General features: G+C 41.5%; 1 protein-coding gene across 1 annotated transcript in view; it reads left to right on the forward strand.

Annotated features, from left to right (window-relative positions):
- Positions 1-27,000, forward strand: part of Cracd (capping protein inhibiting regulator of actin dynamics) — a 228,288-nt gene that overhangs the window by 179,408 nt on the left and 21,880 nt on the right. Inside the window, exons 4-5 of the mRNA XM_071614303.1 lie at positions 18,175-18,310; positions 25,970-26,134. Coding sequence (XP_071470404.1) covers positions 18,191-18,310; positions 25,970-26,134 — 285 coding nt within the window. The 5' untranslated portion in view covers positions 18,175-18,190. The remainder of the gene's footprint in view (positions 1-18,174; positions 18,311-25,969; positions 26,135-27,000) is intronic.

Genomic DNA, 27,000 nt, shown 5'->3' on the forward strand with positions numbered 1-27,000 from the left:
TCTGTTCTTCCTCTAGGTGAGAAGCCATTGTGTCTCCTAGGCTGCTGCTTTTAAATTATACATGCCTTGGGAAAAGCAAAGCAATGAAACACCACCAGTTTTTAACAATTTAATGTGACTTTCTTTGTTAGTTAAATACAATTAATACTATGCTTCCAGAAGTATGTGAAATAGATGTTATATGTAAAAGAGGGGAGAAAAGGATCGTTTTGATAAATTGGTTTGGGTAATGCTGGTAATTCTTTACATGGAACTTATAGGGCTTCTGCTGTGTTCATGTGCTCTGTGAATCCTAAGACGAGGGATGTGGTACAGAACATTTCCAAGAGTCCTTTCTTTGACTCCAGATCCTTTTTTTTTTTTTTCATAGAAATATCCAATGGCATGTATTAAATCTACCACTAATTGAGCTTAATGTGATATGTTTTGCATAGGTGAACTCATGGAATATTTACTATCCTCTAAGATTGACATTATTATTCCCTGGAATACTAATGAGAAAAGTAAGGCTAGAGTGACTTGCCCAAGGTCATACAGCCAGTAAGTCCCCAAACTATTCAAACATAAAGAGTGTATTCTTAAGTGTTGGCTGCACCGCCTCTCATGGAGGCTGCAACCTTACTAGGGAGCTAGTCACATGGCCCTGAGTTGTCCTACCAGTCCTGGGTCACTAGACTTAGGTGTCCGACTGCCTCCTGCTGCCTGACTGAGGTTCTATTTACTAAGAGTCCACTTGTTCTGCTTCCAGTTTCTTCTGAACACCAATTACCTATTATACAATGCACAACTTCAGCGCTTTATACTGAGTACCAACTGTAAGCACAGGGAGAAATGAAGGTGCTCTAGAGTGGGTGAGCTCACTCTAGGACTGAAAGAGTCAGGACAGGTTCAGGAATAAGGAGGTCATGAGCTGGCTCCAGATAATGTGCAGGACTTGGAGGAGCTGAGAAGAGCATGAACCTGCCAGATAATGACATAAGCAGAAACTTTCAAGGACGAATGAATGTGGTAAATATAATAAGAGGGGACCTTTCCATGTTACTCTAAGACACTGTTGTTGCCCTCATACCAAAACCAGGCAAAGACATTGCAAAAAAAAAATTTTTTTAATTAAATTTTTTAAAATCCCATAGGCCAATCTCCTTATGGATATAGACACAGAGATCTTCAACAAAATACTAGCAAATGGAATTCAGAAACATATGAAAAGGATTATATTTCATGACCAAGTGGAATTTGTCCCAGGAGTGCAAGGTTGGTTTAATGTAGAAAAAAATCAATCAGTGTACTATGTCATATTAATAAAAATAAAGGAAGAAAAAATAAAACAAAGAACAAAAAAACACAACCATCTCTAGATGTACAGAAAAAACGTTTGACAAAAATCCAATGCTCTTTTATAACTGAAAAACAGAAACTACACAATAGGAATAGGCAGGAATATTTTTGTCTTTGTAAAGGACACCTATGAAAAATCCACAGCTAATAACATAATGGTGAAAGAATGAATGTGTTCTCTTAAAATCAGAAATGAGAAAAGGATGTCTTTTCTGATCCTTTCTATTCAACACTGTACTGTGTAGTATTGTACTATAGTTTATTACTGGGACAATTAGAAAAGAAAAATAAATAAAAAGCATCCATCTTGGAAAAGAAGTAAAACTATCTCTGTTTACTAATGCCATGATTATATATAGAAAGATATGAGAAATCCACTCACATAAAAAAACTACTAAACTGATAAACAAGGTTGAGCAAGGCTGCAGGATGTGGGATTGGAGTTTTTGTATCTCAGTAGTATTTTTGTATGCTATCAATGAATGATCTGAAAAGGAACTTAGGAGAACAGTTTCAGTTGCAATAACATCAAAAAGAATAAAATACTTTAGAATAAACTTAATGAAACTAATACAAGACTTATACACTAAAAATGACAAATATTATTGACAATGACATGAAAGATCTAAATAGATGGGAAGATATACTATGTTCATGGAATAGAAAATATTACTAAGATGGCTGTACTCCCAAGTTGATCAGTAGATTCTCTGCAGTCCCTATCAATCCCAGCTGTCTTTATTTTACTCTAGAAATGAGCAAGTGGATCCTAAAATTCTTAGGAAAATGCAAGGAATCCAGAATAGCTAAAAAAATCCTTAAATAGAAAAACAAAGTTGGAGGACTCACACTTCCCAATATTAAAACTTATTATAAAGCTATAGTAATCTGAACAGTGTGATGTTGATATAAGTATATATATCTATTGATGGGTGTATGTAAAATTGGGTTTATAATAGAGTCCAGATATAAACCCTTACAGTTATGATCAACTGATTTTCAACAAGTGTGCCAAGACAATTCAGTGGGTAAAAATAGTCTTCAACAAATTAAGCTGAGACTATTAGATAGTTACATGCAAAAGAATGAAATTGGACCCTTTTATTATACCATGTCCAAAAATTAATTCAGAATGGTATAGACCTATAATTCCAGTGACTTGGGGAGGCTTAGGGAGGAGGATTGTAAATTCAAGGTCAGCCTTAGCAACTTAGTGAGACCCTCAGCAATTGAGCAAAAACCTGCCACAAAAGAATAAAACAATAAAAATTAAGGACTGGGAGTGTAGTTCAGTGATAACAGTTCAGCTCCCTGGTCCAATCCCAAGTACCAAACAAAACAAAAACCTCTTTAAAGAAAACAAAGAAAAGTAAGTCTCTTGAATTAGGCAGTGGTTTCTTAAGTACCCAAAGCACTCATAACAAAGGAAGAAAACAGATAAGTTGGACTACATCAAATTTAAATTTGTGCTACACATGATACCATCAAAAAAGTGAAAAAAAAAAAAAAAAGCTGGGTACAGAGGCACATGCCTGTAATCCCAGTGTCTCAGGAGGCTGAGGCAGGAGGATAAAAGTTCAAAGCCAGCCTCAGCGGATTAGTGAAACCCTAAGCAATTTGTCAAGACCCTGTCTAAAAAATAAAATAAAAAGGGCTGGGGATGTGGCTTAGTGGCTAAGCACCTCTGGGTTCAGTGGAAGAAAGGGAGAGAGGGAGGGAGGAAGAAAGGGAAGGAAGGAGGGATGAAGAGAGGGAGGGAGGAAGGAAGGAAGGAGATCCAGAATAAGAAAACATTTGCAAGTAATATATCTGATATGTTTATAATAGGTAAAGAACGCATACAACTCAATAATAAAAAAGGCAAAAAGTTTCTTTAATGAGCAAAGGATTTGGATAGACATTTATTAGAAAACAAAAGGGTATAAAAATGTCCATTAGCACGTAACTGTACTTGCTGAACATCACTAGCTATAAGGGAAATGCAAAGAGATACCACTTTCCACTCCTTAGGAAGATTACAACCCAAAAGACAGACAAAAACAAGTGCTGGCTGGGGTACATAGAAATTGGAACCCTTATTCATTCATGGAGGTAATGTAAAATGTTAAAAGATTTAGGTGGTGCACTCCCATAATCCCAGCTCCTCCACAGGCTGAGGCGGAAAGGATCACAAATTCCAGGCCAATCTGTCTCAGAAAGGGGCTGGGTCTCATACTAGACAAAAGTGCCAAAAACATATGTTGGAGAAAAGATAGCCTCTTCAACAAATGGTGCTGAGAAAACTGGAAATCCATATGCAGCAAAATGAAATTAAACCCCTATCTCTCATCATGCACAGAACGCAACTCAAAGTGGATCAAGGACCGAGGAATTAGACCAGAGACCCTATGCCTAATAGAAGAAAAAGTAGGCCCCAGTCTCTATCATGTCAGATTAGGCCTCAACTTCCTTAACAAGACTCCTAACAAGAAATAAAATCAAGAATCAATAAATGGGATGAATTCAAACTAAAAAGCTTCTTCTCAGCAAAAGAAATAATCAATGAGGTGAAGAGAGAGCCTACAGAATGGGAGCAAATTTTTGCCACACACACATTAGATAGAGCACTAGTCTCTAGGATATATAAAGAACTCAAAAAAACATAATACCAAGAGAAACAAATAACCCAATCAATAAATGGGCTAAGTAACTGAACAGACACTTCTCAGAAGAAGATATACAATCCATCAACAAATATATGAAAAATGTTCAACATCTGTAGCAATTAGAGAAATGCAAATAAAAACTACCCTAAGATTTCATCTCGCTCCAGTCAGAATGGCAGCTATTAAGAATACAAATAACAATAAGTGTTGGCGAGGATGTGGGGAAAAGGTACACTCATACACTGCTGGTGGGACTGCAAATTGGTGCAGCCAATATGGAAATCAGTATGGACACTCCTTAGAAAACTTGGAACGAAACCACCATTTGACCCAACTATCCCACTCCTCGGTTTATATCCCAAAGACTTAAAAACAGCATACTACAGGGACACAGCCACATCAATGATTATAGCAGCACTTCACAATAGCTAAATTGTGGAAGTAACCTAGATGCCTTTCAATAGATGAATGGATAAAGAACTGTGGCATATATACTCAATGGAATATTACCCAGCATTAAAAGAGAATAAAATCATGGTATTCGCAGGTAAATGGATGGAGTTGGAGAATATCATGCTAAGTGAAGTGAGGCAATCCCAAAAAAACAAACACTGAATGTTTTCTCTGATAAGTGGATGCTGATCCATAATGTTGGGAAGGGAGCACAGGAGGAATGGAGGAACTTTGGATAGGCCAAAGGGGAGGGAGGGGAAGGAAGGGGCATGGGGGTAGGAAACATTGTGGAACGAGATGGACATCATTATCCTAAGTACATGTATGAAGACACAAACAGTGTGACTCTACTTTGTGTACAACCAGAGAAATGAAAATTTAAGCTCTACAAATCAAAATGCATTCTGCTGTCATGTTTAACTAATTAGAACAAATAAATACATAAATTAAAAAAGAAGAGGCTGGGGATGTAGCTGGTGCAATCTTCAGGACTGCCAAAAATAAACAAATGAAGATTTAGGATAATTTTAAGTCTTCATTCAGTACCTTCAATTTATAAGTGGGAAAACGGGCTCAAAGAGATCCATCCCTGTGCTCTTAGTATCAGAGATATGACTAGAACCTCAGCCTGCTGATTTCATTCGTGGCGATCCATTTACCAGGAGCAACCCCATGTCCCATCTCTTCCTCTTCACCTAATCCCCCTACATTCTTCAATTTTCTGCCCAAATGTGGCTTCCCCAGGGGAGCAAGCTTTCTCCAGGTCCCTCAATCTAGATCATGTCCCTCTCTTGATATTATTCTTACAACTTCTACTTTTACTTGTGGCCTGAGGTCCCTAACCCTGGCACTCTGCCCAGCACATAGTGAGCATTCTGTCAATACTCACTGAATGGATGGGTGCCTGAATATTACCCTCTACTAAGTAGGAGAAGTAAAAGAATTAGGGTGAATAAGTCTAGTGGGGGAAAGCTTGATGAATCAGTAATAGCAGTTTTTAGAGGTACAAGAGGTAGGAAGTGCATCTGACCCCAAGCCAAGGTCCTCTTGTGAATGCAGATGCTGTCACTAATAAGCTGGGTGACCTTAACCAAGTCAGCCACTTCATCTGTTAAATGGACATGCTATCTTCCAGGGTTATCATAGGACAAAAAAAAAAAAAAAAAGATCCATGCAATTTTACACTACCTGCTATAAAGTAGTTTACAAACACGAGATGATGTTATGAGATAAAGATGTTGATGACTAGTGTTCTATTTCCAGAGCATAAACTAAGAGGATTGATTCAAATGATAGCTAGAAAAGATCTTTCTCCACATGGGGCAGCCAAGGAGTGGACTGAGGAGTCTGGAAGCCTGCGGAGTCCCTGCAGAGTTTGAGAGGCAGCTCAGATGACTGCTGTCCTTAGGGATTGGGGTAGATGACCCCTTTGATTTCCAACTCCAAGACTGAGTATTTTAAGATTCCAAACTCTCCTCCTCTTCCTTGAGTCTGTATGGCATGCCCTGTTTCTGTTGTGGAAGGTAATGTGGAACTCTGTAGCCTATTGGGTGTCATATTTTTTCAATATATAGAATCCAGGATGAGCCTCCAGGATGCCACATAATGTATCCTCTGGTCCCTGTCTCTTCCAGCAACTCTAGTTTGTTTGATGAGGATAACTAATTGCTCTTTATTTTTCTTTTTCCATACTGGATACTTTATTCCTTTGGTAGTTTCCTTCATAGTGGATTTCTATGAAGGAATATAGGTTTACATTTGTACTACAACTGTATTTAAGAGCATCGCTATAAAGATGTTTTCTCAACTTTTTTTGTTTATTAGTTCTAATCAGATATACATGATGGTAGAAAGCTCTTTGATCCATTGCACACAAATGGAGCAGAATTTTTCACTTCTCTGGTTGTGCATAAAGTAGAGTCACACCATTCATGCAATCATACATGTACTTAGGGTAGTGAAGTCCATCTCATTCCACTGTCTTTCCTATCCCTTTGCCCACTCCCAACCTCCCCTTGGCCCCATTCAAAGTTCCTCCACTCATCCCATGCTAATCCATATGGGCTGGGGCATGGGATGAGTGGAGAAACTAATTGCTCTTTAGCATTTCATTTGAATGAGACTCACGGATCTGTTTAGAAGGAAAACTGCTGATCAATTGCAATTGCCCCTGTTGTCATGGAAACAGGCTGAAATGAGACTGTAATTATATTTCCTTATTCCTGAAGTGAATCCCTAATCATGCCATAGTAATTACCCAATATCTGTGTTCCCAAATTACATGATGCTTGTCCAAAAAAGACAAAGGCTGAGGAGTTAGAGGACTGGCCTGAAGCACGTGTTCACGTGCAGCTGCTGAAAGTTTTCTCCTTTTTTGGATATAGAGAATTTCCCTCTGTTGGCTCCAATCCAAGGGTAGATGACGTCAGTAGGTCTCAGAATGTGCCCAGAACTTATGGTAGTGTTAAGAAGGCTATACCAGGTAGCACAAGTTCAGTTCTAACAGAAAACACAAGTGCTAGTGTCTTCAGCAATAATGACATATCAACCAATGATGGAAGGTGGAGAGCTTGATGAGTCCAGCAGCATTATCCAGATCTGGTCAGATTCCTTTGGGGAGTGGGCTTTTGTCTTCATGTTTGTCTCCTCATGGTCACAAGATGACTGCCACAGTTCCAGGTGTCACACACAGACAACAAAGACCAGGAATGGAAAGAGGACTGTCCCAGGGCTGGGGATATAGCTCAGTTGGTAGAGTTCTTGCCTCACATGCACAAGGCCCTGGGTTCAATCCCCAGTACCAAAAAAAGAAAGAAAGAAAGAAATAGGACTATCCCTGTCTCATGTATTTTTTTTTTTTTGGGGGGGGGGGGATTGAATTCAGGGGCACTGAGCCACATCCCTAGTCCTATTTGTATTTTATTTAGAAACAGGGTCTCACAGAGTTGCTTAGCGCCTCACTTTTGTTGAGGCTGGCTTTGAACTCATGATCCTCCTGCCTCAGCCTCCCAAGCTGCTAGGATTACAGGCATGCGCCACCACACCCAGCTTTGTGTCATTTTTGTGACTGAGAATTTCCCAGGAATGCCTCCTCCTAGCAAGATTATTTATTTATTTGTTTGTTTGTTTATTTATATATTTATTTATTTTTACATGGTGCTGAGGATCAAACCCAGGGCCTCACACCTGCAAGGCAAGTTCTCTACCACTGAGCTACAGCCCCAACCCCTGCCGCTTGCTTTTAATGGTCCCTTTCACACCAGACCCTGCTGCAGACAGTAGGCCAAGACAATGGAACTTAAAATGGAGAGGAGCTCTTCTTGGCTCTTCCCCATACTCCTTAGTACAAAGTCCACAGTGGGTGGGTGAGGGATGGAGTTGCATGACTACAGGTCTGGCTTTGATTTGCTTTTCTTCTCAACTTGTCTCTCTACTCTGACCTTCCAGTGCCCTGATCTCCAGGCCACAGGCCCAGCAGGTGCCCTCTGTCCCATCTCCTCCACTTCTCCAGATAAGCATGGGCTTGGGTATTCCCGTTGCTGAGGTGTGGCATCCTTTGCTCTCAGCAGCACATACCACCAAGAAAGAAAGCAGCCTCTAGGGGAGAAGTAGAAACAAAACACCATACAGCTATACAAATGAGCTGTCCATCGGGAGGGACTAGCCTAGAAAATGGAACCAAGGTGCAGATCCTAGCATTCAGCCATTAGCATCCAAATTTCCTTTCTGGGACTTGCCTTCGCCTTGACGTGTGTAGCTCCAATAGGACATAGTGTCTGCTTCCCGTGGCAGAAGCCAAAAGGCTGAGATCCTCCACTTCCCCTCCCGCTACAGTCTGGCATGAGCACAATCAGACTGTCTCTCCTAGGACCTGCCTGGACAGGTGTCTCAAGGATGTAAGAGACACAACTTTAAGAGGAGTTGACAGCCGGGCTCTTCCTGCAGCTGACGAGGCCTAGATGTCTCTCAGTTCCTGTGTTTTTCCAAGCCTGGGCTCTGGCTGCTTTTGTTTTGTCAGCCCCCACCATTTCTTTGGGTTGAGAGAGGTAAAGTCAGTTTCTATTGCTTGCAGCTAGGAAATGTAACGGACACAGGTAGACACCAGGAGAACAAAGCGAGACAGAAGGTTTGAAATAGAAGACAGAAAGCAAAACCCTGAGCCATTCCCTGGTTTGAGTTGAAAAGAGAGCCTGGAAGAACTCTTTAAAGCTGCTGAAGATCCTCCTGACTTGGCCACCAGGGGCTGCTCAGAGCTTTCCACAGTGGCCACCTGCACCCCCCCCCCCCGCACCTCCCCCCGCACCCCCCCACCCCCCTCCCCGTGACCTGGAGTTGTCTCTCCTGCTTCAACAGGAGGCATCACGCCTCCCACTCCCTCAGCGACCTTTCCAGAAAATCCATCCGGTAAACCAGCTCACCCTACTGTACTAGTCACTGATTGGCCCACTGAAGGAATTTACTCACAGATTTAATCATAGAAAGCATGTGGGAGAAACAAGGGCAGCAGATGGAATCCTGTCCTCATGCAACTCAGTACCATGTGGCCACAGATGATGCCATTGTCATCATTGTTGTCACGCCTGGGCTGCCCTGTACAACGTGCAAAGCACTTTTATTTGCCTTCTCATTTAAGGATGATCACAGTAGCCATAACGTAAAGCATCAAGACATTCTGAACAGGGCTTTCAGAGGGAGAAAACACCCCTTTCTTCCAGGGAAGCAGGAAAGGCTGAGTGGAGTTGATAAGATAGGGTCTTGGACCTTGAAGGATGAGTAGACTGAATGGAGAGGGTGGTCTTGGGCAATCCAGAGAGAGGCAGGACCTAAGTGGTGACAGAGCCCGGTGAGGCTGGAGGTAAAACCAGGGATACAGTGACAGTCAGACATGCTGACCTCCAGCTGCCCTCGGTGGTTCCTCCATTTACTTCTGAACGTTCCCATGCACATTGTCCTATGTGGTCAAGTGCAAGCGCCATGGGCCCCCGCCACCTGCCCTGATGGGGTGATGGGGTGTCTTTCCAGCAGCTTCCTTTCAGATGGTCCAGGGAAACAAAGTCTGAAGTGGCTTCAAAATAAACAATAAGGACAACAACAACAAAAGTTTAAAAGTTTGAACTTTGTATTGCTATTGGCATTGGCATTGCTGTTGGTGGTTATTTGAATAATGATCCAATCCGTGTATTCCAACAGAGTAGGGTCACCCAGCCAGGCCTCCGCTGAGCAGCCTGAGATCTTTCAGCACGGAGATGGGCCCTTGAGAACAGCCCTGTATTTTGTTCCACGTGCTGCCAGAGTGCACTGAGAGTGGTGTGCTATTTGTTCTAAAATAGCCTCTAGAGCCTGCGGGTAGACTCTTGAGAGCACATCCAGCTCACTGAGCACATGAAGGGGAAGAGAAGGAGAGTAAGAGCAGCAAGTCTTTTGTCTTTCCAAAACCACCAATGACTTAAGTCAAAGGACTCTGATGTTCTAATTGTTCTAATATATAGGTAGGACAGACCCTCAAAGCCATTCCAACACTGTTTTAGGGCTAATAGCACACATCCTTCCTCAGCATCAGCAGCCTATGTGAAGTCTCTGGTCTCCAGCCCATAGATTCTGGAAGGCATTGGTGGTGTTTGACCCTCCTGCCTGGAGGGAGTGGGGTGGTGCTTCACTCCCCCTGGGGCTGCTGCTCCGGACACCACCAGGACCACCCTTTCCAGCTTTGCACCTCAAAACCCTCCACGACTCAGGCAATGTCAAAAGGTTCTTCTTCTTTCTTTTCTTCCTCCCTCTTTTTCCAGTTTTTCTTATCTTCTTCCCACCTTCCTTCTTCTCCTCCCTCTACTTCTTTTGCTCCATAAAGTCTCTGCTAATCTTTGCGGATAGTAAAGACAGGACAATTCTGTCGTGAAACAAGGACTGTGGTGCACCCATTTACCTAATTTTTGGCCACGTCTACACAGTTGAGTCATAGTGATCCATTCCTACATTTTTAAAGTTTTCGATTAATTCATCCATGTTCATTGCAGCACCATTCACAATAGCCAAAGGTGGAAACAAGCCAGATGTCCACTGATGGGTGAATGTTTAAAGGAGATGTGGTGTGTAACATATAAAGAGAGATTACCCATTCTTTAAAAGGAATGTAAGTCTTGCAACATGCTACACCATGGAGACACTGTACTGAGTGAAAAACTAGACACGAAAGGACAGATGTTATATGATTTCACCTACAGGAGACAACTGGAAGAGTCAAAATGTAGAAATAGAAAGTAGAATCAAGGCTGCTAGAGCTGTGGGGAGAGAGGAATTGTGAAGTTACTATTGAATGAACATGGAATTTCAGTTAGGGGTGATGAGAACGTTCTAGAGATAGATAGTGGGGATGGTTGTATTATAATAATAAGAATGGACTTAATGTCATTGAATCATATGGATAAAATGATAAATTTTATCTTACATATGTTTCTACCACAATAAAAAAAGTCTCAATCAAAATTATGTTAATAAAGAAATCTGTGGATGCTGACATTATTTTTGATGTTGACAGATTTGGTGTTGAAGAAGCAAAACTCATTTCACCCTCTTTTTGCCAGGGGGAATTGAACTCAGGGGCACTCGACCACTGAGCCACATCCCCAGCCCTATTTTGTATTTTATTTAGACACAGGGTCTCACTGAGTTGCTTAGCCCCTCGCTTTTGCTGAGGTTGGCTTTGAACTCGCGATCCTCTGGCCTCAGTCTCCTAAGCTGTTGGGATTATAGGTGTTTACCTGGCTTTGTTTTACCCTCTCTCTTTTTTTTTCCATTTTTCATTTATTTTATTTTTGCTTCAGAATTCTTTTTGATTGGTTTATTACAATTATACATAGTAGTAGGATTCATTATCCATATTTCTGCATGCACATAACATAATTGTTTAATCTCATTCCCCAGTACCTTCCCTTTCCTTCTCCCCTTCTTGCCCCAATCCGCTTGCTCTACTCTACTAGTCTTCTTTCTATTATTATTATGATTATTCAAATTACTGCATTATAATTTCATATAGAAGTGGAAATCACCCTCTTTGTATAAGACTTATAATTGGGGGGGTCCAGGGACCTTAATTAAGGCTCCTGCCTTGTGGTCCAGCAGCCACTGTTCGTAGTGTGTATGTCCCCAAAGAAATCCCAGTATCTGCAAATGTTAAAGTGGAAAGTTCTGTGAACCAAGCGTGGTGGCACATGTCTGTAATCCCAGTGGCTCTGGAGGCTGAGGCAGGAGAATCTAGAGTTCAAAGCCAGCCTCAGCAAAAGCGAGGTGCTAAGCAACTCAATGAGATCCTGTGTCTAAATAAAATAGAAAATAGAGCTGGGGATGTGGCTTAGCGGGCAAGTGCCCCTGAGTTCAATCCCTGGTGCCCCTCACCAAAAACAAACAAACAAAAAAACAGTTAAATGGCTATATGACCATCTGCAATTAGAGGCTTAAAATATAGGATTTTACAGGGCTTTACACATGTCTTCTCATGACCGACAAGCTGGGCCCTATTTCTTACGCTTCAGCAGGGGGACTCTGAGGAAAGTTTTAGCAGTGAGGCTGGGAGACCTCTCAGCCCTTGGTTTACTCATGACAAAGGGAGGTAGTGGAGAAGGGAGGGTGGCCTGCTTCACAATCAGTCGTAAAAGACTTTAAATGCCAAGAATACAGAGGTCCAGGTGAACTCTGCTGAGGTGCAGTTTGTGAGAAATTATCCCTTCTCCTCCCAATCATGTAATTTGTAGTTCTCAGCTGGTTCAGGACAATGATTTCCCCCCCAGGCTCTTTGTTCATTAGAACATAGTTTTGAGCTTAGATCTCCACACATGGGCTTGGTTTCCATTCCTACCCTGCCCTAGACTCTGGAACTTTGGGGAACATTTTTACCTGCTCTGTCTCAGCTGCGTCTTCAGAGAAAAGGAAATAATATATATCATAGAGTAGAAAAATCTACATCATGGGAGCCAGCAGCCATGATTTCTAAAGATCTAATATAAAGTGGCATTATGTAAATGAAATTACTTACAAGAGCATGTTCACTCATGTAACTCATAATCCAGTCACCAGTCTTGATTTTTTTTTTAGTTTTTAATTTTTTAGTTGTAGATGGACACAATACCTTTATTTTATTTATTTATTTTTATGCGATTCTGAGGATCAAAACCAGTGTCTCACACATGCTAGGCAAGTGTTCTACAACCCCAGCACCCTTCACCACTATTTTTCTAGTGCCTTAAATTGAAACAAAAACCAAATATGATAAGCTGGGCACACAGTGGCTAGGAGGCTAAGGCAGGAGGATTACAAGGTCAAAGCCAGCCTCAGCAATGGCAAGGTGCTAAGCAACTCAGTGAGACTGTCTCTAAATGAAAAAATACAAAAAGGGGCTTGGGATGTGGCTCAGTGGTTGAGTTCCTCTGAGTTCAATCCTTGGTACCACAACCCCCCCCCCAAAAAAAAAACTAAATATAACAAGAAAAAAGGTATAAAGGTTTATGATCATTTTGAAAAAACATACCTCTTAAAAGCAATGGTAATATTAACAAATAGGCTTTGACATGTATAACGTGGTAAAAACTTAATAAATATCAAAAAGTTATTTAATTCTTCCAGTTATGACTAGAATGAAGTAGCTTGTGGGCAAATCTGTACTGCCACCAAGAACAGCTACAAATACAGCGCATGTTAAGGACATCCATTTGAAGGCATTACATGGTGGCCAACTCACAGGACAGACCAGAGCAGTGATATCCAGGAGAGAAGGGAACCTTTGGTTGAGCACAGCCTTCCGTGTATTGTTCCTCTCCTGTGGTCTTTAGCTGATTTTTGGTGCAAGGCAAGAGGTCAGAAAGTCTGTGGGTAGTTGACAATAGGAAGAGAAGACAGCAGAGCTATAGACAATGTCATGGGACCGGGGACTCAAAACTTGGAGTTTGAGGGTGCTAAGGTAGTCAGGGCTTAAGGGATTAAGATCCCCAAGAGAAGTCCAGAACAGTGAAGCCAGATCTAGACAGAGTTTTTCTTTTGAGGCATTTGCTGATTTATTATATTATATAATAAATATTATTATATTTAGTAATTTATCAAAGTTGCTGGTTGTAAGATTAGTATTAGTATTAGTATTAGGCAAAGAGCTGACAGTTCAGAGTTTTTGGAAGCCTGTGGTACTGGAAAGATAGAAATTGGGTTTCCCAGCCTGCCAAGTAGGGGGATCTTAGGAAATAAACTAGGCTCTCTGTTAAGACTACAAGAGGACTTAGAAGTAGCAACAGAGGTAGTCTGAATCCTACCAAGTTTGCTGGCCAGCCATGAGTCGGCTGTTGGTGACTGGACAGAAGTGACTTGCTCTCTTGCCATTTGCCGCCTACAAGAGAGTTGTGTGAATCCTCTCTGGAAGGAGAGAACCTAACCTCCAAAATTTTTCATATGTATCATTCAGTAAAATATTACCAAGCATCTAAGAAACAAGAGTACAAGGAAAACAAGATAATAGACATAGACCCAGAGGTGACTAAGATACTGTAGTTTCAGAGACTTTTTAAGTAATTTTGATTAGGATAGTCAAGAAATTAGTTGATGAGATGGAGGAGTTTCACTGGAGAATTGGAATCTATTAGATAAGTGGAAATTTGAGATTTAAAAAAAGACTTCTGAAATTCAGTGGGGGATTTTAATAGCAGATTGAAAAAAACTGAAGAGAGAATTTGCTAGTAGGCAGGTCCATGGAAAGATCTAGACAAAATCGTTTTTTAGTAAGAAGAATGATAGATACAGACATGAGAATAAAAGACAAATGACTCATTTTTGAAAGGGCCTAATGTGGGGATATCAGAAAGGGATTAAGAGGGAAATGACCAGAAACAATATTAAAGAAATAAAGGCTGGGCTGGGGTTGTGGCTCAGCAGTATAGCGCTCGCTTAGCATGTGCAAGGCCCTGGGTTCAGTCCTCAGCACCACATAAAAATAAATAAATAAAATAAAGGTATTGTGTCCAACTACAACTAAAAATAAATATTTTTTAAAAAATAAATAAGGGCTAAGAATTTTCCAAAACTAATGAAATACATCAAGCCTCAGATTTAAAAAGCTCTATGTGCCCCAGACTGGATAAATTAGAAGATGTTCACAGCCATGTCAGAGAAAAACTGCTGAAAACCAAAGTTAACAGATTATTTGCCTTTTCAAAGAAGCAGTGATACAGTCATATCTATAAAAATTTTATAGCTAACACTGTAGTTAGTGCTGAAATATTGTTTTCTCCCTAAGTTTGAGAACATTACAAGGTCCACCATCACCACTGCTATTCAATTTTATATGAAGATTCTAACTAATTCAGTATGGAAAGAAAAAAGAAAAGAATACAGAATGTGAAAAGAAGAAATAAAATGGTCTTTTGTTGCATACAACCTGATGCAATATGTAGAAAATCCAAAAGAATCAATAGTTATATTATTATATTTAGTAAATAAACTTATCAAAGTTGCTGGTTATAAGATTAGTATAACAGGGCTGAGGTTGTGGCTCAGTGGTAGAGTGCTTACCTTGCATGCACAAGGCCCTGGGTTTGATCCCCAGCACCAAAAAAAAAAAAAAAAAAAAAAAAATCAATATAACAAAAAACAGTTGTATATTCCATCAATAAAACATCAGAAAATAAGAATTTTAACCTATAGCATTTATAAAAATTTGAAACCACCAAATATGTAGGAGTAAATCTATCAGAATATGTATAAGACCTCTATACAGAAAACTATCAAGAAAGTCTTTAAAGAAATTAATAATGCTCTAAGTACAAGAGGTAGCCGAGTGCAGTGGCACATTCCTGTAATCCCAGCAGCTCGGGAGGCTGAGACAGGAGGATTTAGAGTTCAAAACCAGCCTCAGCAATTTAGCAAGACCCTAAGCAATTCAAAGAGACCCTATCTCTAAATAAAATACAAAATAGGGCTGGGGATTTGGCTCAGTGGTCAAGTGCTCCTGAGTTCAATCCTTGGTACCCCCTCCAAAAATAAGAGGTAGCCCATGTTCATGGATTAAAAGATTTAATATTGTGAAGACATTGGTTAACCCAAAATTTATTTATATATCTAATGCCATCACAAAATTCGTCTCAGGAGCATAAGAAAGAGAGAGAGAGAGAGAGAGAGAGAGAGAGAGAGAGAGAGAGAGGACTTATATAGTAAAGCAAAGGGACAAGAATAGCCTTCTTGGGATAAAAGACCCAAATATCAAATTTGAAAAACTAAAGCTATCAAGACTCATTTGGAAGCTAAGTATGGGGTTATTGCTGTTAAAACAGACAAGCTGACTTAGGGTACAGTGGCCAGGGTCAGATTCACATATGGACAGTCCCTTTATTTATGGCAAGTTACTGTCTTTAAGAATTAATTTCCCATTTATAAAATAGACTTAATTATAGTATATACCACCCAAGATTTAAATTTTATACATTTAAGATTTAGATATTACACTAATAGGCTAACACATTTAAGGGGTATCTTAAGTGCCCAATAAAATTTAGCTAGAATTAATTCTTAACATTGTAACTACCTCTATTGTTATAATTATTACAACTAATATTATTAACATTTTTTTCTTGTTTTCAATGTAATCATCTGTAACTGGGGGATGGGCAAACAGTGAATCCTGACTGGCAACAAAGAACATTTGAGGGTCACACAGAAGAGCAGCAAAAAATTCTTAGCCTACCTGGAAAAAAATAATAGAAGCAAGGGTGATAAATTTCATGACACAGTCAAAATTGATTTAGAAGCTAGAGTGGAACTTAGCCTGGCAATGGTATATACTGCACACACAACTGTATGTTTCATCTCTAACAAGATTGTGGTGATAAGGAATTAATGAGATAATGAAATTAAACCTCGGTGCACAGAGTGAAATCAAATGCACAGATGAAATCAAACTGAAGGCTGATTCATTTGTTGTTTGGTTGGTTGGTTGGTTAGTTGCTTAGATGGTGGTGTTATTGCCTAATGTCACACACCTCAAATGCTCTTTGCCATACTTCCCGTAATTTGGTAAATTAAATGATATAATTTTATAACCAGTCTTCCCAGCTCAGTCTAGATTGTAACAGATAACAGTACAGCTGCCCAGGGATCCTGCACACTGCACTTCGAAATTAGCACAAGGGATCTGCAGGAAGGCTGCATTCTCATGCACTCCTTCACTGAGAAAAACTCCAGTTGAGGTCCCTTTCTGGGCATGGGGAGGGAGAAGTGATGCTCTCACTGCCCTCTGCTGCTTCCCGAGTGCCACCATGTTGCCTGGCATTGGGAAATGTGCTGTCTTGCCAAAGGGAGGGTGAACCTCTCTCCCTGCCCTGAGGAACTGGGAGAGTTGGTAGGTGTTCTTTTTCAGAGACAAGTTAGTTTCTAAGATCAAGTAAGGAGTTTGCTTCTGCAGCTTCCTCATCCTGCATTTCACACTGCTCATACCTCATGGCAGATGGAAGTCTGGACTTCCTCAAAGTCCAACCTTTACACTAAAGAGCTGGAGTATTAGTCCATTTTCTTGTTCTTCTTTTTTCTTTTTTTCTTTCTTTCTTCCTTTCTTTTTGAAGGAGGGGTGTTGGAAATTGAACCCAGGGCCTCATGCATGCTAAGCACACTATCACTGAGCTACACCCCCAGCTCCATTGCCCATTACTATAATGATATACCTGAGGCTGAGTAACCTATAAAAAATAAGATTTATTGCTTAGCATTATAAAAATAAATTCTTATAAATAAGAACAAAAAAAATAATAAGATTTATTTAGCTCATAGTTGTGGAGCCTGAAAGTCCAAACAGCATGGTGCTGGCTCTGGCAAAGGCTCTCTGGATATATCACATCATGGTGGACGGCATCATAGCAGGATGTGTGCAAGAGGGAGAGTTCACATGGTGAGGCAGGAAGCCTGAGAGCACAAGGAGGGGCTGGGCTTGCTCTTTGTAAAGTTCTAGTGAGAACTAACCAGGGTCCCACGAGAACACCAATATTTCCTTCCAAAGGTAGCGGCCTCAATTACCTAGGCCCCCACCTCTTAAAGATTTTACCGTCTTTTAACATTGCCACACTGGGAACCAAGCTTCCAATGCACGAACACTTGGGTTCACACCATGTACAAACCATAGCAGCCAGGTGCTAACCACGTGTAAGGTGTTCAGTATGTATGAGGCCTGTCATAAAAGCCCCATCCATATTCCTCCTCTCTTCTCTGAAATCCTCAAGCATTGACTATCCCTATCAGGAACTCTGGTTCTATTCCAAAGCCTTTGCTTTAGATGTACATATCTTTATTCCAACTTGATTTTAATATGAAAGAAACTCTTGCCTCTCACTTCTAGATCTGCATGTTCTTAGTAAATGCCGATTGGCAAGATTTCCTGGAACAAAACTGATATGACAGCCCAGCTGGGAAAGGCTCTTCCATTTAAAAGTTCTGCAGTAAATTCTACCCTGGATCCTCCGCAAATAACTAACAGTCTTTGAGTTCTCTCTGAATGGCTCTGAACCAGGATTGTGTAAGAGCCATGTTCTCCCATTCCTGGGGGACATTTTCATCTATCTAGCCCCTTGGCTGACCGCCAGCAGGAGGGATCACAGTGCTGGAAGCGATTTCTGAATGAGACGGAGGACATGGGTGGAGTCCCCTCAAGTCAGAACAGAAAACTGAATTGCCAAAAGAAATTTATCATCCTAATAAATGAAGCACATGATTTGCATTCCAGGTCCTTCAACTATTCTATGGGAACCCGGGCGCTTTCCCATGACAGTATTTTTATCCCTGATGGGGGAGCAGAAAGTGAGCAGACAGTTCAAGCAATGTCACAGGACAACATCCTGGGCAAAGTCAAAACTCTTCAGGTAAGACAGCTTAAGACTGGAAGGTCAGAGCCAGAGGAGGGGTCCTGCTGTGGAGGGAAGTGGACAAGTCCCTAGCTCATCCTTTAGTGATGGATTGGGAGGTTCAGGGTCGCTCCTGGTAAGATTCCTTCCTGAACCTAACTCAGTTCTCTGGAAGTTTCCTGTGCCCCTATGAGACATCACCATCATACCCACCTGCACGACTTGCCCTCCCCTTTTCCTCTCAAATTGTTCCTTTTAAAAAAAAAAATGGACATGAGAAGAACAAGTACCCAAGAGAATCTGCGGGGCTTGGATGGGAAAAAAATCTCCTGACCAAATGAACCCATATTCCTGCCAATGGAATCTACATAGCACATGTTCACTGTCTGTCTCTATTGGTGGATAGTGATTGATGAGACTTTTTCTGCTGTGTTTGTAAATCTGGCTCCCCAGCCACCTTTTCTTAGAGGAACACCACAGGCTCCCTCCTGTTCATGCTGCAGGATGGGGCAGTTTTCCTACGTAAAAATTGACTCGGGGAGTGACTCCCTAGCAATGAAAAGACAATGATCCTTTACCAAATGCCATCAAAATAATGAGAATCCAGGGTAAGAAAGAAGACCAAAAACACTGAGGGTATGGCGGTAGGTTTGCCCCAGTTCTTGATAGAATTCCCTTGCCCCCAAATACCCAAGAGCAGTGCCAAAGCAAGCATTCTCTGAGATGGAAGCACTTAGAGGCTACCCAGATTTTGAACAGAGGGCTCTGGATTCTCATCTGTCTGTAAGTCTACAACAATGAGTGAATGAATAAGGGACAGGGGGAGGGAAAGAGGAAAAGCTGACCTGAGTGGCTACTGATATGATGAAGCATTGTACCCAATAGGAGATTTTGTTTTCTTGAGCTGCTCTTGTTCTCCTGAGCATGAGCTTTGTATTTTGTGACCTGTGTTTGGTCACATATTCCACACACACTCATCCAAAGGTGAATGCGGAATAGCCAACACCCTGTAACCACACCCAGGCATGCCTAGATCTTTATGCCTGTGGCCACTGCTGCCCAGGGCCAGAGTCCTGCCCGCAGAGCCAGCCCAGGCCTGTCCCTCATATCCCAGCGTGCCCAACCAGCTCCCACTCCTGGTTCTAGCTGGCTGTTCTCTGACGAGCCGATGAGTAGACTGATGGCAAAGCAGGCTGTCACTTCCCATAGGTTGGAGAAGAAGAGAGAATGGGCATGGCCAGGGAAAACCTTGACCCTCCCCCTTCTAGTCTTTTGATTTCTAGAATATTATTTCGAATAGGTTTTGAACTCCTGGCTCATCATATTCCTTTTCTAGGACGAATGACGTGCAGAATTCAGGGTATGAAATAGCTATATTTGTAAAATATAAAAACTTTCTAGAATTTCTTGAAAAAAAGACAATAGCCTGTTGTCTTCAATGATAGGTGCTCTGTAACATACCACATGCCACCACCACTCCAAAAACTGGTTGTGACAATACTTAAAATATTTAGTATATCATAAAGTTGCCATTTACATTCTTGATAAAAGAGATGGAATATGAAACCTGTGGTCACCTATGTTAATATTGCTACTTTGGACAATACTTGAGATTCATCAATACAGTATTTCTGGAGAAGCTACCAAATGCCAGAGATCATGGTAGGCATCTCCGCAGATGTTGTCCAGTTTAATGTTCACGACAATCCATGAGGCAATTGTGTAGTATTGAAAATATAGAAACCTAGTGAAAAATATGTGAGTGCTTAGGATTTGTTACCAATAGGCATGATTTTAAATAATCTGATCTGTTTAATCAGTAAAATATCGAATAACTAACTTTCCTGAAGTGACCGTTCTTTTAACGCAAGAAGAAAAATGTGAATAAAGCAAAATAATTATTTGAGTGCTCTCATTTTGATAACATCTCCTCATACGAGGTCTGCCTAATTTTGCTTCTGCTTGCATGGAGTCACAAGCTTCCTTTCAGCTTGGTAGTGAGGTTTTTGAAAATACAAAAGGCTTTTGCTCTTCAAGGAGGGAAATGGGGACTGTGATCATAGCAAATGTGAGTTTGGAGTAACCTAAGATGTGACTGTATCACCCCCAAAAGACTATGCTTTATTTTTCAGTCGACTAAGCAGTATGTTCCTGGTAAGTCGTAGAAATAGTAGTAACTTTATTAACTTGCATGAATGCTTTGCATTTTTCCATGACAACATTATGCTGGTGTCGATGCTTAGTAAGCAGCATAAAAGATCGCCCCCTCATAAACTCCAGCATGGAATGAGAGAGTTCAGCGTGTCAGAGGCATGTATGTTTCATGTCTGGAATTGTCTTTGTGTATATGTGTATGTTTATTTTTAAAGAGAGGTACGGGATGGATAACACAGTAAATGTCCTGACGAGCTGATTAGCCACCATATTAAGACATTCTTTTGAAATGAGATTTCTACTGGAATGCCATTTCAAAAATTTTTAAAAAAAAATTTTTTTTTCTCCATAGCTTAAAAAACTGCCCAGCCCTCAAACCCTTGGAAACTCCTAGAAGGGCATCTGTCTTTCTGCATTTGGCAAGGCTGCCCTCCAGTGTCCACAGCAGTCATCTCACCTAGAGCTGTCATGGTAGATGGGCAGCTGTTGGCATCTCAGTGCAGACTAACTGAATATAGCATAAATTAATCTGTCCTTTCCTGAATAAAGCCAGCCTATCACCTGCTAAAAATTTTGTGGCAAACTATTGAACCTTTTAAAAGAAAAACTAATTTTTTTTCTGAATATAAAAATAATACAGCCAGGCATGGTGGTACATGCCTGTAGTTCCAGCAATTCAGGAGGCTGAGGCAGGAGGATCACAAGTTCAAGGTCAACCACGGAGGGAACTAGGTGAAATAAAAAGTGTGTCAGGCCTCGGCCACCATCTGGCTCTGTGGCCTTGTAAAGAAGCCATTAAACTCTCTGATACTCACTTCACCCACCTTGATAAGGGGGAAGCCTGTGATGGACAATGTGAAGGGCCCTTCTGGTTCTTAAGATCTGCCCCACCTTAGGAAGTCATTGTTCACCTGCTGTTATGCAAGGTGGCTAGATACGTGTTAAACTTTGTGGCATTTGGACTAAATGACCTTGACACTACTTACAGTTTTCCAGCAGCATGGATTGGGAGAGTGTCTCCTTGAGATCAGACCAGGCTATGAGGTTATGTCCCGGCCAATGAGAAAAGTCAGGGGTATCATATTTTAAGCCTGTGGGTGATTTATACAATTATACCAGAATTTTGTCAGGGAAATATTGAATCATGGATTGTTTGGCATAGGAGGGAAACCTTCATCCTCAGTAGCTAGTATCTCCCACTGAGCTGGATTTCACTTAAAAATACCAAAAATCATACATTTGAGCATTTTGACAACTAATGCAGCTATCAAGGACACAAAGAATAAACACGTGCACTTAGTCACTTCTAAAGTCACTTTTAAAGAGCAGTTGTTTTTAAATTGTTATGCTTTCCTTTTTTAAAAAATTCACATTAACAATGGAAGTATCTGTAGTTTGCTCAAGAAGACAGGAACTTTATTGTTCCTCTGCTTAACTCTTACAATTATGGTCTGAAGAATGGCCATGAAAAATCTGGGGAATTCTAGACACTGGCAACGAGAGAGCTACAGAATATGATGTGCTTGGCGTTTCCTCACCATAGGAACAAACCTCATGAATATGGATGTGCATTCCTGTAGCGTCATTCTCTGGCATTCCATATTACAACAAAATGGCCCAATATGAATGAATAAAATATGGCTCCTCTTAGCTCACATTCTGGTCTCAACAGTAACTCCATTCATAGTCCCGCAGTAGACTCAATATAGACACAAGTAATAACTGCAGTGTGTATAAAGACAGTTCATGGGTATTTAAAAAAAAAAGTGAGGAGAGCAGTAGTTTTGTCTCTGAACCTAAGACCACCTCATCTTATTGAGATGACTGCTCACTGATGTCATAGTTCCTCTCGTGACAATGAGTAGCACACAAATTAGAGTAACAGAAAAGCCATGTTTATCCAAATATTCAATTCAACTGACACCTGAGATTGCCCAATAGGTTTTGGCAGTTACCTTTTAATTGTCAGTACATTCCACAAAATGTCACAACTGCCCAGTCTCCTTTGAGGAGGCTGAAGGAGACTTTTGCAGGAGGAACTGCAGGGAGGACGTGTGGGTGGGAGCTCCTGGTCACTGGGTGTGCGAGGATCGATGGCCATAGCCCTGGACCCTAAGTCCTGCCCTGACCTCTAGTGCCTGACAGTTGCAGAACATGTCTGTGAGGACAGTCCTTTGTCTGGACACACAGACTAGCCCTACTCAGATCCCTGCTACCATTCCTCTCCTGCTTCTCAGTCCCCACCCCCAAGGTCCCAAACCACTTGCCTGAATCTGTTTTCTCTGGGGGGATTTCAAATCTGTTCCTGTACCAAGAGGCACATTTTCATTTCCAAAGGCAACAGCAGTGTTTTTCTTTTGCCAGGATGAACATATATGTGATAGAAATCAACCTTTTGACACACACACACACACACACACTTTCAAATCTGTTCCTGTACCAAGAGGCACATTTTCATTTCCAAAGGCAACAGCAGTGTTTTTCTTTTGCCAGGATGAATATATATGTGATAGAAATCAACCTTTTGACACACACACACACACGCACACACACGCACACACACAGAGTCATTCCCTCCTGTCCTCTTCCCCTTCCTCCTTTTCTCTCTCTGTCCCCCAGGTCCCCTAGCTATTGGAACTGCCAGCAGTCCTTCAGCTCTCTCTGGGCCCTTCTCTCTCTTCTTCCCTATGCATTTCCTCTGTCCCCAGCACCTTTCCCTCAACCCGCCTCTTGAATTCTCTACCTCATTTGTGAACATGCCCCTGGTACTGTATGGTCCCTGTTTTTTTGTTGTTGTTGTTGTTGTTTTTTAAGTTATAGGTAGACACAATATCTTTATTTTATGTTTATGTGGTGCTGAGGATCGAACCCAGTACCTCACGCATGCGCTCTACCTTTGAGCCACAACCCCAGCCCCTTGTCCCTGTTCTTATTCATTTATTTGTTTCTTTCATGTTCTCTTTCCTGTTTCCTTTGTGGCCACAATAGTCATCCCAACTTTGCAGTTATTTCAGTCTAGAATGTGATTACATTTTGCCTCATTTTTTTTTTTTGCCTCATAAGCATCTTAATGAACCAACATGAGTATTCTAAAAATTAAAATATCAGCATATTTATTCACAATTAAATGGCATCAGAGTATTAGGCCAAGAATTACAATAAAGAATTATTCTTTCCATTATAAGTACAAGAAATAACCTCACCTCAGTTGGTTTGTACATTACTGTTAGGAGAAGGAATGAATTCTAGTGTTTTGTAGCACACTGTAGAGTAACTAGAATTAACAATCATTTACTGTATGTTTCAAAATAGCTAGAAAAGGGAATTTTGAATATTCCTAACAAAGAAATGATAAATGTTTGAGATGATGCATATATCAATTATCCTGATTATACATTGTATTCATGTACTGAAATATTAGTTAACAGTTTATTGTGTATTTCAAAGTAGCTAGAAAACAGAACTTTGTTCTCAACACAAAGAAAGTATAAGTGTTTGAGGTCATGGATATGCCAGTTACCCTGACCTAATCATCACACCCTGTATACATGTATTAAAGTATCACACTCCATAAGAGCATATAATTAGTATATGTCAATTAAACAAAGAAACACATGCATCTCAGTAATTGGGAGCATTGGCAATCAGCAGACCCTGCTCACAGGAGGTGTCCAGGGTCACAGGGTTTAGGACAGCCCCTAGCTCTTGGCCAACACTACTAGGAAGGCCAGCCTGGGAGGACACAGGAACCTGCCCCAGTCTTCTGCCCCTGGGCAGCAGAACCCAGCTGGCCGCTGGCTTTGCAACCCCCTGTCCTCTTGTCTGACTCCATCGCTGTCCTCACGTGCCTGCTTACTGACCTGCTTAGGGTAGACACTAACTGCCGTTTCCTGCTAGGCTTGTTTTTGGAAAACACCTTTTTTTTAGCCTTCTCCTCCCCGCAACCCCTTCAGGCTGCTAAAGCTGCCCGTCCCTGGCTGAACTCAAGGCTTTTGATGTGTGCTCCTTCCCCTTGGAGCTGGGGAGCCCTGCTCAGGCTGAAACACCTGCGGGCCAGATCCCCGCCCTTGCCTTGCCACTCCTGCCTGGGCATGCGGGGGTTCCTTGGGCACGCGGGGAGGGGAGGCTGGGGCCCGTCTCTGTCTGTGTGTTCCTGCTCACTAGGCGAGGCTGGGGGTGGGGGAGCTGGGCGAACGTGGGTGGATTTGGTACCATTGAGTAAGGGAGAGAGGGCAATTCCCTCAAGGGAACTTCAGACAAATATTTTAAATGCTGCATCATCTCTTTATATAACTGCCCCTGCAAGCAGGAAGGACATTGTCAAATTTATGAGGGCTGATGAAGTGCAATGAAAATAACCTTAATGTAATTTAAGAAGACTCAGGTTCTGATTCCTTTGGGGCTACTTATTCTTCCCATAAGCTTGGGCCAGTTGCCTCTCCCTGTGGGACATCTGGCATTTATTTATTTATTTATTTACTTACTTACTTACTTATTTATTAATTAAGTGAAGAGTTTTGAATAGGTAATTGCTAAGGTTCTTTGCTGGTCTGTGAGATTAAACATTAGCCAGATTAAAGATAAATATCAGATAATTTTTTTTTTGAGGCATATAAGGATTGTGAAACTCAAGAACCTACTATCTAGAGCAGTGGTTCTCAGCTGGGGGCAATTTTACCCCCAACCCCAGGGACACTGGGAAACATCTAGAGACTTTTTTCTTTTCTTTTCTAATCTGGCCCTTGTCTAATTCCAAATACAATTTGTCTTCCCTTCTCCTTATAACTACCATCTACTAGTGGTCCACCCCTCCTTGACCCTTTTCTCCTCCTGGTTCCTTAAGTCTTGGTCTCTCTCCTATTTCGTGATGTGTAAATACTCCAAGGCAAAGAAGTCTGGACTGTTCCCATCCCTTATATGCTCTCGACATTGATCAGGGAAAGACCTGCTGGCCCAGGGACCTTCTTCACCGTGTCTGTGACCCACCATGACCTAAGCATGAGGTCTGGTGTGGGGCTGCAAGCTGGGTGCCAGAGGTGAAGATGGTAGAAGAATAATTTTCACAGGGAACGTGTCCAGAAGAGGCTGGAAATTTCCCTTGTTGTACCTGCTTTAAGAGCTTTCATTTCCCCCAGAGTTTCTACATTTCATGTAACTGTTTTCTGCATAATTTTTGTACTTTTAAAAAAGACTTTCTAGATTTATAGACAAGTCCAAAATCAAAAACATATTTCAACGTTTGGTTCAGAAATATGGTGCCTGTACCCTAGAAAAATGTTGGCATTTCCATGAAAGAGGTGGCTAGATGAAAAAAGTCCCGGTTTGAAGATGGGAGAGTCAAAGGGACTGGAAGACACGCATGTTCTCTAGGACTGCCTGTGGTTCCCTGGCATGGCAGTGGGTCTAGGAAGCAGCTGGGCTCAGGCGTATGCCTCAGCGCTTCCTAGATATGCTGGGGAACCTGGTTGTGGTTTTTGGGACTGCTTCACTGCTTCAGAATGTCTTTCTTTTGTTCCTCTCCAGCGACAATTGGGCAAGAATATCAAGTTTGGGCAGCGGCCACCCAATGCCATTCCCATGAAGAAGGCAGGCAGTGGAGAGGCCAGCTCAGAAGAGGACCTGTTCCTGGCCAGTCCCATGGAAATTGTCACTCAGCAGGACATCATCCTCTCAGACGCTGAGAACAAAGTAAGTCTCTGCTGTGGAAGACTTGATGGCTGGAATGACTTGATGGCTCCTAAGCCATTCACCAGGACTTTAGGCAGTGAACACAGGCTCCTCATGACCCTGCAGTCTGCAGTGGGGAGAACAAGATGGGAGAAGTTTCTCTGATAAGTAGCCCAGGGGTGGAGGGTACTTCCTGGTGCCCGTGAGGTCTCTTTCTAGTGCCTTCCAAGTACCCTTCAAGGCTCAGGTTGTGCCCACCTCTTCTGGGAACACTCCCCTGGCCTCACTTCTGAGTGTATTTTCTCTCTACGTGTGCTGTGCATCTTCACCACTGTTTCCACACCCATATCTCCCATCCATGTCTGTCCATGGAACTATTCCTCTCTCCATCTCAAAACACTGACTTTCTTGAGGATAAAGTGGGTCTCACCCATCTGGGTATCCCCAAGATCGTAGCTAGTGCCTGCTTAGGTGCACTGTATAATGACTTGTCAGGTTACGGTGATTTAAAGGGAAATGAAAAAAGAAAACTAAAGGGGTTTAGTGAGCTAGAATCCATCAACAGGCCAGCTTGAAGTCACCCTAGTGTAGAAAGTCATATTCTAGTGCTGACTTATCTAAATTTGGTCTGTTGACACTTTAAGGTAATGCTTTGAGCATATCCTGAATTGAGAGTTTTTCCACCAGCAAAAAGGATGACCTTAAAAAACTTATGGAAAAAGAAGCAAAAGTCCTACCAGTAACCAGAATTGGAAATTCTTAAATGAGGGATGGGACTTCATATGTTTTTTTTAAAAAGGAAAAAACATTTTTTTCAGTTCTGTTTATCAAGGAACATGAAGTTGTGGCAGATGTTATTAAAATGGGCATCTCAGAAGAATTCATGC

The sequence above is a fragment of the Marmota flaviventris genome, chromosome 7 (genome assembly GCF_047511675.1).
Source record: "Marmota flaviventris isolate mMarFla1 chromosome 7, mMarFla1.hap1, whole genome shotgun sequence".
Lineage (NCBI taxonomy): Eukaryota > Metazoa > Chordata > Mammalia > Rodentia > Sciuridae > Marmota > Marmota flaviventris.